General features: G+C 38.7%; 1 protein-coding gene and 1 pseudogene across 1 annotated transcript; both read left to right on the top strand.

Annotated features, from left to right (window-relative positions):
* Nucleotides 1–1,599: 1,599 nt before the first annotated feature.
* On the top strand, nt 1,600–4,048 carry LOC114316765 (uncharacterized). The gene is made up of 5 exons (XM_028263441.2): nt 1,600–2,242; nt 2,387–2,511; nt 3,139–3,342; nt 3,479–3,580; nt 3,725–4,048. The coding sequence occupies exons 1-5, from the start codon at nt 1,600–1,602 to the stop codon at nt 4,046–4,048; spliced, it is 1,398 nt and encodes a 465-aa protein (XP_028119242.2).
* A 672-nt stretch (nt 4,049–4,720) lies between these two features.
* Nucleotides 4,721–5,353, top strand: LOC145806832 (secreted RxLR effector protein 161 pseudogene; annotated as a pseudogene).
* The last annotated feature ends 8,189 nt before the right edge of the window (nt 5,354–13,542 follow it).

The raw sequence follows: 13,542 nt of genomic DNA, 5'->3' as shown, positions 1-13,542 counted from the left end.
TTGGGCTGCCAAAGGAAATTATAAGTGATTGAGATGCTCGGTTCACCGATTGGTTTTGGACAGTGTTGTTTGGGTTAATGGGATCATAATTGAAATTTTCCATAGCAAATCACCTGCAGATAGATGGGCAAACAGAATGCATGAATGCTTTGATAGAGGAATATTTAAGGCACTATGTCACAGTAAGTTAAAAGAATTTGGTGGACTTGTTGGATAGCGCACAATTTTGCCACAACATGCATCAGTCCTCAGCAATCGGCCTTAGTCCGTTTGAATTGGCCATTGAATATCAGTCCCTCACCCCTCATGAGGTGGCCAAACAGAAAACAGGGGGACGTTGTCTTGCAACATATCGATTTGCACGTGCCAAGCAAGAATTGCTAGAAGAGGCACAAGATAATTTGTCTAAAGCCTCCCGTCGCATGAACAAGTATACTGATAAGGGAAGAAGACCACTTGAATTTCAAGTTGGGGATGAAGTATTGTTGAAACTGACTCCCCAAATTTGGAAGAAGATCAGTAGCAAGACTATTCATCATGGACTCATTTCTAAGTATGACAGTCCTTTTGAAGTTATGAAAAAGGTTAGAGTTGTGGCTTATTGACTAATAGTACCCGATAGGTTGAAAATTCACCCAACATTTCATGTGAGCTTCCTAAAGTCTTATCATGAAGATATGGCAAATGTTGAGAGGAAGCAAGCAAAGAGAGCTCTACTAATGATCCGAAAACAATTTGATAAGGAGGTCGAAAGGATTCTTGATCACAAAACATAGAGCATGAGCAAAAAGAACAGGAGAACCCATTACTTTGTGAAATGGAAAATTTTGCTTGAAGCTGATACTAGTTGGAAAAAAGATGTCACGTTGTGGCAATTTGAGAAACAAGTGGTTGAGTACTTGAAGACACTACCAATGAGGACGTTGGCTTCTTCTGGTGGGGGTGTTTTGTCAGTACATTCTACTTGAAGGCTACGTGGTTGGCATTGGCAACACCTTTGTTGAATGATGCCCTAGGAGTTACTGACGTGGAGTTGAGTGGGCTACTGATGTTTTGACATGTGTTGAGGTTTAATAAAACGCACGTTGAATTGTAGTTGTCAAAGTCTCTTAAGCTTGACCTACTCTTCTGCTATTTTTTTTGGAAGTTTTTGTTATGTAACGTGCAACAGATTTAGCTGCATTCTCTATGCTTTTTCTATTTTGATAAGTTGTATAAATAAGTGCTTTAATGATCAATAAATATTTAAGAAAAAGAAGTCTCAAAATTAAGTTTATTTTTGCCAGCTTTTGTACTTTATTTATGTAAAAAACCTACAAATTAGTATCAGAGTCATAAGTTCTTGAGAGACCTGTGAGGTTGAGTGAGCCTAACCACTTACCTTAAACACTCACCATCTCCCCTAGCCAAAACACAAAAGCCTATAACCAACGCAGGATGAGTTCAGGAGCTTCATTGAATGCAATAGCACTTCCAGTGTTTGATGGAATGAATTATCAAGTGCGGACGGTCTGATTGGAAGCCTACCTTGATGCTAATGATCAGTGGGAAGCCATTGAAAATACGTACGAAGTTCCTCCCTTGCTCGACAATCCAACTATGGCTCAAATAAAAAATCACAAGGAGATGAGGCAAATGAAATCAAAGGCAAAAACTAGCTTATTTGCAGCTGTTTCATATTCAGTTTTCACCAGAATCATGACACTGAAGACATCAAATGGAATTTGGGATTTCTTGAAGAAGGAGTATGAAGAAAATGAACGAGTCAAAGGCATGCAAGTTTTGAATCTGATCAGAGAATTTGAGATGCGAAGAATGAAGGGATTAGAAACAATCAAGGATTACTCTGGCAAACTCCTTGACATTGTTAACAAAGTAAGGCTTCTTGGTACTGATTTTTCTTATTCTAGAATAGTTCAAAAAATCCTTGTATCAGTTCCTAAAAAGTTTAAGGCTATAATATCATCAATAGAAAACTCAAAAGATATGTCAAGTATTACCTCAGTAGAACTATTGAATGCACTACAAGCTCAGGAACAAAGGAGACTTATGAGGCAAGAAGGATCTGTGGAGGGTGCATTTCAAGCTATATTACAGAACAATATGTACAAGAAAGAGAAGCATAGCAACAACAATAACAGTAGTAACAACACTACATTTACACCATGTCCTTCTTGCAAAAAATCCAATCATCCACAAAAAAGATATTGGTGGAGGCCAGATATAAAATGTCACAAATGTGGTCAGTTAGGGCACGTGGAAAGGATATGCAAATCTTAACAGCAGCAAGGAGAAGCCAAAACTGCTATTGAACAACCTCAAGAGGAGCAACTGTTTGTGGCATTATGCTTTGCTACCAATAGCTCCACAAAAAGCTGGCTTATAGACAGTGGTTGTACAAGCCACATGACTTATGATCAAGAGCTTTTGAAAGAGCTTGACAAAATTGCCATTTCTAAAGTTAGAATTGGAAATGGAGCATATCTTGCAATAAAAGGCAAAGGAACAGTGGCAATCGAAGGCCACATAAGCTTGAAATTAATTTCTAATGTCTTATATGTTCATGAAATTAATCAAAACCTTTTGAGTGTTGGTTAGCTGCTGGAAAAAGGATATAAGGTGATGTTTAAGGACAATCATTGCTTGATTCCTAATGCACAAGGTAGAGAGGTGTTAAAAGTCCAAATGTAAGGTAAAAGCCTTGTCTTGAATTTGATGGAACAAGAGCAGACTGCAGTGCACAAAAAAGATAGAAATGCAATGCTTTGGCATAGGAGATTGGGACACTTTCATCATACAACCCTACTTTTTATGAAGAAGAATAATCTTAGGGAAGGCTTGCCTGAATTAGCAGAGGAGCTTCCTACTTGTGCAGCCTGTCAGTATGGGAAGCAGACAAGGCTTTCTTTTCCACAAAACAAGGCCTGAAGGGCTACACAGAAACTACAGTTAGTACACATAGATATAAGAGGACCTTAGAAAACACCATCATTGATTGGCAGTAAGTTTTACATTGCTTTCATTGATGATCACACAAGAATGTGCTGTATTTATTTCATGAAATTTAAATTTGAGGTCGCTGACATCTTCTGGAAGTTTAAAGCTTGGGTGCAAAATCAAAGTAGATGCAAAATGCAGGTGATCAAGTTTGATAATGGAACTGAATACACATCAAAAAAATTTAACAAGTTCTGTGAGAATGAAGGCATTGAGCACCAGTTGACAGCACTTTATACCCCTCAACAGAATGTGGTGGTTAAGAGGAAAAACAGAACACTTACGGAGATGACAAGGTGTTTACTGCATGACAAAGGGCTACCAAAGATCGAGGCTGCAAACACAGTAATTTTTCTTGCTGAACATATTGCCAACAAAAGCTTTGCAACAGAGGACTCCATTTGAAGCATGGTATGACTATAAACCAAGGCTGCAAAATTTAAAAACATTTGGTTGCCTTTGTTTCTTTTATATTCCTCAGGTTAAGAGAGACAAATTGGATAAGAAAGCAGAACCTGGGATCTTTGTAGGCTGCAATTCAGTTTCAAAAGCCTATAGGATTTATTTTCCACAAAACAACAAAGTAATTATTAGCAAGGATGTCCAATTCTTTGAGTCAGATAGCTGGAGCTGGGAGAATGATAAGAAGCTTGAGTTCTAGGAGGAGAATGATGACATTGATGACAAACCTATCAGGGGAACTAGATCACTCTCTGACATCTATCAGAGGTGCAATGTTGCTATAATAGAGCCTGCAGGATATGAAGAAGCTGCAGCAGATCAAAAATGGATGGCTGCAATGAAGGAGGAGCTTAAGATGATTGAGAAAAACCAGACTTGGATGCTAGTAGACAAACCTGCACACAAAAAGGCCATAAGAGTCAAGTGGGTTTACATGACCAAACTCAATCCTGATGGTTCTGTAAACAAACACAAGGCAAGGCTGGTCGTTAAAGGATATGCTCAGACGTTTGGAGTGGATTTCTCTGAGACTTTTGCCCTAGTTGCTAGATTGGATACCATAAGAACGTTGCTAGCCCTTGTTGCTTAAAACGGCTGGAATATACACCAGATGGATGTCAAATTTGCCTTCTTAAATGGATACTTAGAGGAAGAAATTTTTGTGGAGCAGGCTGAAGGTTTTGTTGTCTAAGGAAAAGAGGAGAAAGTTTATCTGTTGAAAAAAGGCCCTGTATGGTTTAAAGTAGGTACCAAGGGCTTGGTACAGCAGGATTTATGCACATTTGTTAGACTTAGGCTTCACAAAAGCCTAATGTTGTGTTTGGTTGGGGGATTTGGAGAGGGATTTGAAAATGAAAAGGAAAAGGGAAAAAGTGTGTCAAACTAGGTGAAATATAGGTATGTTTTATTAACATTTCACCTATCTTTTCCATTTCCTTTTCCAAATCCCTCATCAAATCCCTAACCAAACACAGCATAAGTGAATTTACTCTCTATCTCAGGAAGGTTAGTGATGAAATACTTGTGGTATCCCTATATGTTGATGATTTACTTGTGACAAGAAACAGTATGGAGCAGATTGATACTTTCAAAAAAGAAATGAAGGATATTTTTGAGATGATTGATGTTAGGAAGATGACATTCTCCCTTGGCATAGAAGTTAAACAAAAGTAGAATGAGATCTTCATATGTCAGCATAAATATGTCAAGGAGATTCTAAAAAAAATTCAACATAGAGGAGTGTAAGCCAATAGCAACCCCAATGAATCAAAAGGAGAAGTTTTGCAAAGAAAATGGAGCTGCAAAGGTTGATGAAAGGCTTTACAGAACCTTAATAGGCTGCTTGATGTACCTAATTGGAACAAGACCAGATATTATGAATGCTATAAATCTACTCTCAAGGTACATGCACTGTGCTAGTGAAATTCATTTTCAAGCAGCAAAAAGAATTGTTAGATATATTAAGCGTACGATTGACTATGGTCTGACGTTTTGTCAAGTTGAAAACTTCACACTCCATGGTTATTCTAATAGTGATTGGACTGGTTGTGTTGATGACATAAGAAGTACTTCAGGTTATTGTTTTAGCTTTAGTTCTGCTATTTTCTCATGGTGTTCTAAGAAGCAAGAAGTCATAGCTCAATCCACAGCAGAAGCAGAATATGTAGCTGTTGCTGCTGCTGTAAATCAGGCTCTTTGGATTAGGAAATTGATAGCAGACCTGCATATGGAGCAAAATGGAAGCACACAGATACTTGTAGATAATCAAGCTGTAATTTCAATTGCAAATAATCCAGTGTTCCATGGGAAAACAAAACATTTCAAGTTGAAACTCTATTTCCTAAGAGAGGTACAAAGAGAAGGAGAAATACAACTGATCTACTACAAAACATAAAATCAAAATGCTGACATCTTGACCAAGGCACTTCCCAAATTTAGGTATGAGTTCTTGAGGCAAAGGCTTAGAGTCTACAGCTCCAGAGCCAAGGAGAAGTGTTGAATGATGCCCCAGGAGCTACTGACGTGTAGCTGAGTGGGCTGCTGATGTTTGAGATGTGTTGAGGTTTAATAAAACACATGTTGAATTGAAGTTGTCAAAGTCTGTTAGGCTTGACCTACTCTTTTGCTATTTTTTAGAAGTTTCTGTTATGTAACGTGCAGCAGATTTAGTTGCATTCTTTATGCTTTTTCTGTTTTGATAAGTTGTATAAATAAGTGCTTTGATGATCAATAAAAATTTAAAAAGAAAGAAGTCTTAAAATTAAGTTTGTTTTTGCTAGCTTTTGTTCTTTATTTCTGTCAAAAACCTACAACCTTGCACCTATGTTCAACCAAGGCCGTGGCATGATGGTGGCATGCTAAGACAGCAAAGGGGGAATATGACAAGTGTTGTGGGATAGCAGCACTCAACCATTGGCCAAAGAATGGGTTGCATTGCATAGATGTAAGGCATTAATATGACTTGAATGTAGGCTGCAGCATATTTGGGGATTGAATACAATCAGTGGGCAAGACTTGGTCTGGTGGCCAAGATAACCAATTTCGTGGCTAACATACAAGGCAATTACTAGCAATTATGTATGTCTGTTGGAAGCAGTTACCTTTGATGGGGCAAAGATAAGACAAGGCTGGAAATTAGGAAGCAAGGCTAGAAGTCAAGAGCAGTTATTGGCAGTTAGCTCCAAAATTAGTCCTAAGTCCCTAGGCAGTTGCAACTGCTATGCCACTTGGCATGCTTTCCTTGTATTGTTGGTTGTATTTTGTAACTGGTTGTAAGCCTATATAAGGCATGACAATGAAACTCAAAATTCAGTCAAGTAATTATGAGAGTTTCCATTGGTTTGTATTATTGGTGCAATAATAAATGTTGAGAATTTCCTATAAATTTGTGTTGCCTTCTCTCTTACTTGTTCTAACTCATTGTGTGAGTGTGTGTTGGAAATTGGTTGAGACTAAGTATTGGAACTTAGTGCCATCACAAGACTAAAATTTTGTCACGACCTAAACCCGCCCCTATGGGTTTAGCATCGTAACCGGCCAGTAATCTGTTATTACCGAAGGCCTGCTTAACAGTAATAACAGTAATACAGAGTACAGGGGCTGGAGGAAGCCAAAAGAGTAAATGAAAGATGTCCAATGAGCTGTGACAGTCTGTATGCAAAAAGACTTTTCATACATATTCAAATTCAGAACCAAAACAGTATGTACATACATATACAATTATCCAGGTTAGGGACCTAATCCCTGTAAGAACAATATAGTACAGGTACAGTCAGTCTATACAAAAACAGAGACAGAAAGGATGAATCTAAACCACCCCAAAAAGCCCTAGCTTGAAGGACTTGGAACCTCTCAGTGAGGCATAGTGGTTGGCTTGACAAAAAGGGAGTTAAACCCAACGCTCCTAGTTTCGATCCGGTGGCTGGACACCTACATATATATATATATATATATATATATAAATAGTGAGCCAAAGCCCAGTGAATAATAGATGCGTAAAGAGGTTAAGAATGAATGTCCTTCCAGTATTTAAAACAGTCATTTGAACAGTATATCAATTATTCGATCATAGCAGTCATAAGTGGTACATCCAATAGCAAACAGTATAGTAGGTCTTAACAGACCGAACAGTCAGTTGATGGCCATCATATTAGTAAACAGTAGTGGTTCCAAACATGGGAATCGACAGAGATCTCTGTAATAGTAGCAGTACAATACAGTAACAGTAAATTGCTATGGATGCCACGAATATAGTTCGCAAATAGGACAAGCATTCATTCAGTAAGAATTATCATTTCAGGAAACGGTACAGTTGATCATTCAGAAAATATTCATGATTGAATATATCTTTACAACATTGTTACTCACAGAGTTCTGGGCTACAGATAAGCTAGTGAACGTCCTCGGATGCCAACCCTACACAGTTACAAGATGAACACACACTAAGTTGCACATTTGGGAAACAATAACTTAGTCCCTATCTTGACTCAATGTGGTTCTATAGCATTATCCTCATTAAGATGCCTTAAACTAGGCCTAGGAATGCCTAGGATGGAATGAGGATGCAAAGATGCACTTTAAAACATTTTTCAGAATTTTCAGAAAATAGGGGTCTCGCTTGAGCGTGACTTTCTCCGCTTGAGTGGACATGTAGACAAAAGAGCTATGCTCGAGCGTGACTTTCCTCGCTCGAGCGGACTGCAAAAGGATTGGATGCACGAAATTCACGCTCGACGGGCGCTGGACCTTCGCTCGAGCGTGAGACACAAGTCCTCGCTTGAGCATGCATTCCCCCGCTCGAGCGAACTGTAAACATGTGCAAAGTACTGAATACACGCATTTCACGCTCGAGCGTTACTTTCCCTGCTCGAGCGGACTGTATGAACTCAGAGTGTACGCTTGAGCGTGGATCCAAAATCTGGAATTTCCAGATTTGTCTCCAAGCATGAAACTCAGCATTTAAAGCATCAAATTCGATCTTTTTGGGCTAATTTTTTGGAAAACACTTTAAAACTCATAATATGACATGTTTCAAATATCAATTTGCAAAATCAAAGCCCAAAGGTAGTCCAATTGAACCCATTTCCAAACAAAACTTCAAGAACATGATGTATATGCAACATGCATGAATTTAATCAACTTCAAAGCTTCTAATACAAGAACAAATGAGTCAATTCACTCAAAAACATGATGAATTCATGGACCGTAGCTAGAATATAGACATGCAAGTGAGGATTTCCATGAAATCAACTCAAAGCTCAACAATGTAAACATACATGCATGGATTACTACTCAATTCAACATCTTAAATCAATTCTTGACTTTAAAACTCTAATCTTCCATGAATTATGCAAGAAGTAACGCAAATTCACAATGGAGAAGATGAATTCTCTACTTTAGGCCCTCAATTCAACGGTAGAATCTCAAATATGCAATGAATCCTTCAAATCTTCTAAGTCTCAAGCAAATTTTGATGAACTCAAGCTTACTTCCAACTCTCTAACTCTCTTTCACGTTTTTGGTCTCTAGAGGAAATGAATGGTATAACAAACATGAGGAGAGTAGAAAAAAAATGGTCTAGGATTGTCCACTAAGTGACAATTTGGTAATAAAGCTAAACTAATGTAATTTAACATTATTTAATCCAATTTAGTTATACCGAATCAAATTTTAATTAAACATACCATAAAATCACATAAATTCTAATTAACATGAAACATTAATCAATTTCAGATTCGGCCGCCGATAAGGCCTTCAATTCACAGTTCGACACTTAAAACATGAACAGATCAATTAACAGTCAAACAGATAGAAATACGTTTAAACTAATACACTCAATCAATCAGTTCAGAATGTCAGTCAAATCAGTTACTTAATCATGTTCAGTCACAGTTTAGCAGTAATTAGTGGTATTATTAGTAAACAGCAGTGAGGGTTGTCACAGTCTCCCCTCCTTACAAAGAGTTTGGTCCTCCAAACTCGAATTACCTTCATTTTAGAAGAATACTGGACCGAGAGGGAACAGTTCAGGATATCTCTTGATCATATCGTCTTCCCTTTCCCAAGTGACATATACGCCACCATGGTTTTGCCAATCAACTTTCACTAACGGAATTTCTTTGTTTCTTAACTTCTTGATCCGTCGGTTTACAATCTGAATAGGTCGTTCTTCATAAGTGTAGTCATCACTTAGTACTACACGGGTAGGCTCAATCACATGGAAGGGATCCCGGAGATAATCCCTCAACATTGAAATATAGAAGACATTATGTATATGCTCCATTTCAGAAGGAAGCACTACTTGATACGCCACCAGATTAATCTTTTCAATAATCTCGTACGGTCCGACATATCTCGGTGCTAACTTGCCTTTAACCCCAAAACGAGTCTGGCCTTTCATCGGTGTCACTTTAACAAAAACATGATCACCTACTTCATATTCTTTGTCTCGCCTTCGGACATCCGCATAACTTTTCTGCCGCCTCTGTGCGGTTTCAATCTCTGTTGAATCAGTTTCACTTTTTCAGTAGTTTCATGTACAATCTCGAGCCCAAGCAAAGGCCCATCTCCAACTTCTGCCCAGCAAATTGGAGATCGACATTTCCTGCCATACAAAGCCTCGAAAGGCGCCATACCAATGCTTGAATGAAAACTGTTGTTGTAGGCGAATTCAGCCAACGGTAAGTGGCTTTCCCAATTTTCCTGAAAATCAAGGACACACATTCTCAGTAAATCCTCCAGAGTCTGGATGGTTCTTTATGACTGGCCATCTGTCTGAGGATGGTAGGCACTACTTAGTCTCAGTTCAGTACCCAATGTTGTTTGCAAACTTTGCTAAAACCTCGATGTAAACTTCGAGTCCCTATCAGAAACAATGGACACAGGCACTCCATGCAATCTAACAATCTCATCAATATAAATTATAGTCAATTTGTCCGCATTATAAATTGTTTTGACAAGTAAAAAGTGAGCAGATTTAGTCAATCTATCAACAATAACCCAAATTGAATCCATACCTTTACTAGAGCGAGGTAAACCAACAATGAAATCCATAATGATATGTTCTCATTTCCACTCCGGTATGAGTGAGGGTTACAGTAAGCCTGCGGGTCGTTGATGTTCGGCTTGGACTTGTTGGCAATGAAGACATTTCGACACAAAATCAACAATTTCTTTCTTCATTCCCGGCCATCAGAAATTCAGTTTCAAGTCTTGGTACATTTTCGTATTTTTTAGATGGATAGAAAATTTTGAATTGTGGCCCTCTTGCAGAATTCTTCTTTTCAGTTTAGAGTCACTCGGTACACATAACCTTAACTGAAATTTCAACACATTGTTCTCAAATTTGAAATCCGACCTCGGTTTAGATTCTCGTTCATCGATGATCTTCTTCAAAAGTCATCCTGTTGCTGTTTCTCTTTAATCTCTTCGACAAGTGCCGGTTGAGCAAAAATAGCAGCTACTGTTCCACCTTGTTCACGCAAAACGATCTTAACTTCAAATCTTTTAAGGTCACATAGCAATTCTTTCTGCCCGGTGAGTAAACAGGCTAAATTTCCAACTAATTTCCGTCTAAGTGCATCAACAACGGTGTTAGTTTTCCCTGGGTGGTACAGAATTTGCAGATCGTAGTCTTTTATCAGTTCTAACCATCTCCGCTATCTCATGTTCAGTTCTTTCTGTGTGAAGAAGTATTTCAAGCTCTTGTGATTTGTATACATTTCACATGTCGCCCCATAAAGGTAGTGACGCTAGATTTTCAATGCAAACACTATTGCAGCAAGTTCCAAATCATGGGTCGGGTAGTTCTTTTCATGCGGTCTCAGTTGTCGGGAAGCATACGCAATAACTTTACCATTCTGCATTAAAACACATCCCAAACCCTTATAAGAAGCATCACTGAATATAGTATAACCATCCGTACTTGAGAGTAGGGTAAGAATTGGTGCAGTCACAAGTCGAGTTTTTAACTCTTGGAAGGCTGATTCTCTCTGATCGGTCCAGTTAAATGATATCCCCTTCTGAGTCAACTGAGTCAACGGTAAAGCAATCTTGGAGAAGTGTTTCACAAACTTTCTGTAATACCTGGTCAAGCCTAAGAAACTTCAAACTTCTGTAACATTAGACGGTCTGGGCCAATTTACTACTGCTTTAATTTTCTGCGGGTCAACTGTAATACCATCTTTACTGATCACATGCCCCCAAAACATTATATTATCAAGCCAAAATTCATATTTGGTCAGTTTAGCATACAGTTTCTGTTCTCTTAGGGTCTGCAAGGCAATTCTCAAATGATGTTCATGTTCTTCCGTGCTTTTGGAATAAATCAAAATGTCATCTATGAAAACAACTACAAATTCATCTAGGAATGGTTTAAAAATTCTGTTCATAAGATCCATAAATGCAGCAGGTGCATTGGTAACTCCGAAAGGCATAACTAAGAATTCATAATGTCCGTACCTTGTTCGAAAGACAGTCTTTTTAATGTCCCTTGTCTTGACTTTCAACTGGTGGTATCCAGATCTAAGGTCAATTTTGGAGAACACTTGGGCACCCTGTAACTGGTCAAATAAATTATCAATACGAGGCAATGGATATTTATTTTTCACTGTTACCTTGTTCAGTTCACGGTAGTCAATGCAGAGTCTCAATGAGCCGTCTTTCTTTTTCACAAATAAGACCGGCACGCCCCATGGTGAAGTACTGGGCCTGATGAACTTCTTATCTAACAGTTCTTGCAGCTGAACTTTCAACTCTTTCAATTCAATCGGTGCCATTCTGTAAGGAGCTTTAGATACTGGTTGTGTACCCGGAATCACATCAATGGTGAATTCAATCTCCCTATCAATCAAATCCCCTGGCAAATCATTTGGAAAAACATCTGGGAATTCTCTGACTATAGGAATACTGTTCACATCAGTTTTAGCATCAGTAGGTACAGTCAATACACAACACAGATACCCTTTACACCCCTTTTTAATCAGTTTAAAAGCTTTCATGGATGAAATCAGATATGGGGGAGGTACTACTCTAACTCCGTTAAACACAAATTCAGGCAGTCCAGGTGGACGGAAAATAACTTGTTTTGTCACACAGTCTATGGTAGCATGATATTTCGTTAACCAGTCCATTCTCAATATCACATCAAAGTGATCAATATTCAGAGGCAGTAAATCAATATACAAATGAACATCCCCAACAATAATTTCACATGTAGGGTATATATAAGCACAAGTCATAGATCCTCCAACAGGTGAAGATACAGCTAACAGATAGTTCATAGGTTCCAATGGTCTATTTAATTTTCGCGAAAAAGCATGCGATACATATGAATGTGTAGACCCCAAATCAATCAGAACATAAGCATTTTGAGTACAGATTGAGAGTATACCTGACACAACGGTCTCGGTATTCTGTACATCTCCCGGTACGAGTGCAAACACTCGGCCTTGCCTCATAGGCTCTTTTCCGGTAGCTTTGAGATTAGGTTTTGATGCAACAGTTGATACTGCGGCGCTGGCTACAGCTTTACTATTGCCCTGAGGAGCAAAAGGCAATCTTTGACCATGTGGCCCACCTTGCCACACCTGTAACAAGCACCAGACATTTTATAGCAAACCCCTTTATGTTTCTTACCACATTCAGAACAGGACGGTATGAAACCACTTCCTTGACTAGAACTGGTTGTTGACCCTGTATTTTGCTTTTTATTCAATGAACTGTTCCGGCCTTTCTTAAACTTGAAGCCTCGTCTCTTACCATGCCACTCGGTCGCTGGTGTTTCAGTCTGTTTCAGTGCCTCGATGTTCGACTCAGCCATTAATGTTCGGTCAAGAACATCTACATATTTCAGTAGTTTCAGAACATTGATTCTATCAAGGATTTCAATATTAAGGCCGCCTTCAAACTTCCTGGCCTTTTATAATTGTTATCCACCATGTGTGGTGCATATTTGGCGAGTTCAGTGAATTTGGATTCGTACTCTGCTACTGACATGGTGCCTTGTTTCAGTTGTTCAAACTCAGTCACTTTGCGGTCCCTAACACACTAAGGGAAGTATTTCTCAAAGAAGGCTCCCTTAAACTGAGCCCAATTCATGGCAGTATTGGTGTCGCGGACCAGCATCCACTACCTTCTGGCCTCCTCTTGCAAAGTAAAAGTGGCCAATAGGACCTTGTGTGCTTCAGAACACGGAAACACTTCAAATAATTTCTCTGTTTCAAGAACCTAGGCTTTGGCCTTTCATGGTTCAAGGCCTCCTTGGAATGATGGTGGTTTCATTTTACTAAACTTCTGTGTTAGAGCAATTATGTCATCATTCACATTCGGTTCCGGCTGTACCAGAGGAGGTGGGGGCTGTTGGTTCTGTTGTTGCCTCAAGGCCTTTCTAATCTTACCATTCTGGCGTCAGATGATTCAGTTTCATCGACATTCTTTGCATTGTCCATTTCACTATATATAATACAATGATAATAAACATAGGCAGTTGCATACTTAAACACATTAGCACATTAGCACATATATTCATGTCATAGCCACACACTTTTTCATGCTCATACAATGCCCTAATTACTTTTCTAGGAC

This window comes from Camellia sinensis, chromosome 14 (assembly GCF_055761805.1).
Source record: "Camellia sinensis isolate YWXY chromosome 14, ASM5576180v1, whole genome shotgun sequence".
Classification (NCBI taxonomy): Eukaryota; Viridiplantae; Streptophyta; class Magnoliopsida; order Ericales; family Theaceae; genus Camellia; species Camellia sinensis.
This window is presented reverse-complemented; position numbering and strand designations above follow the sequence as displayed.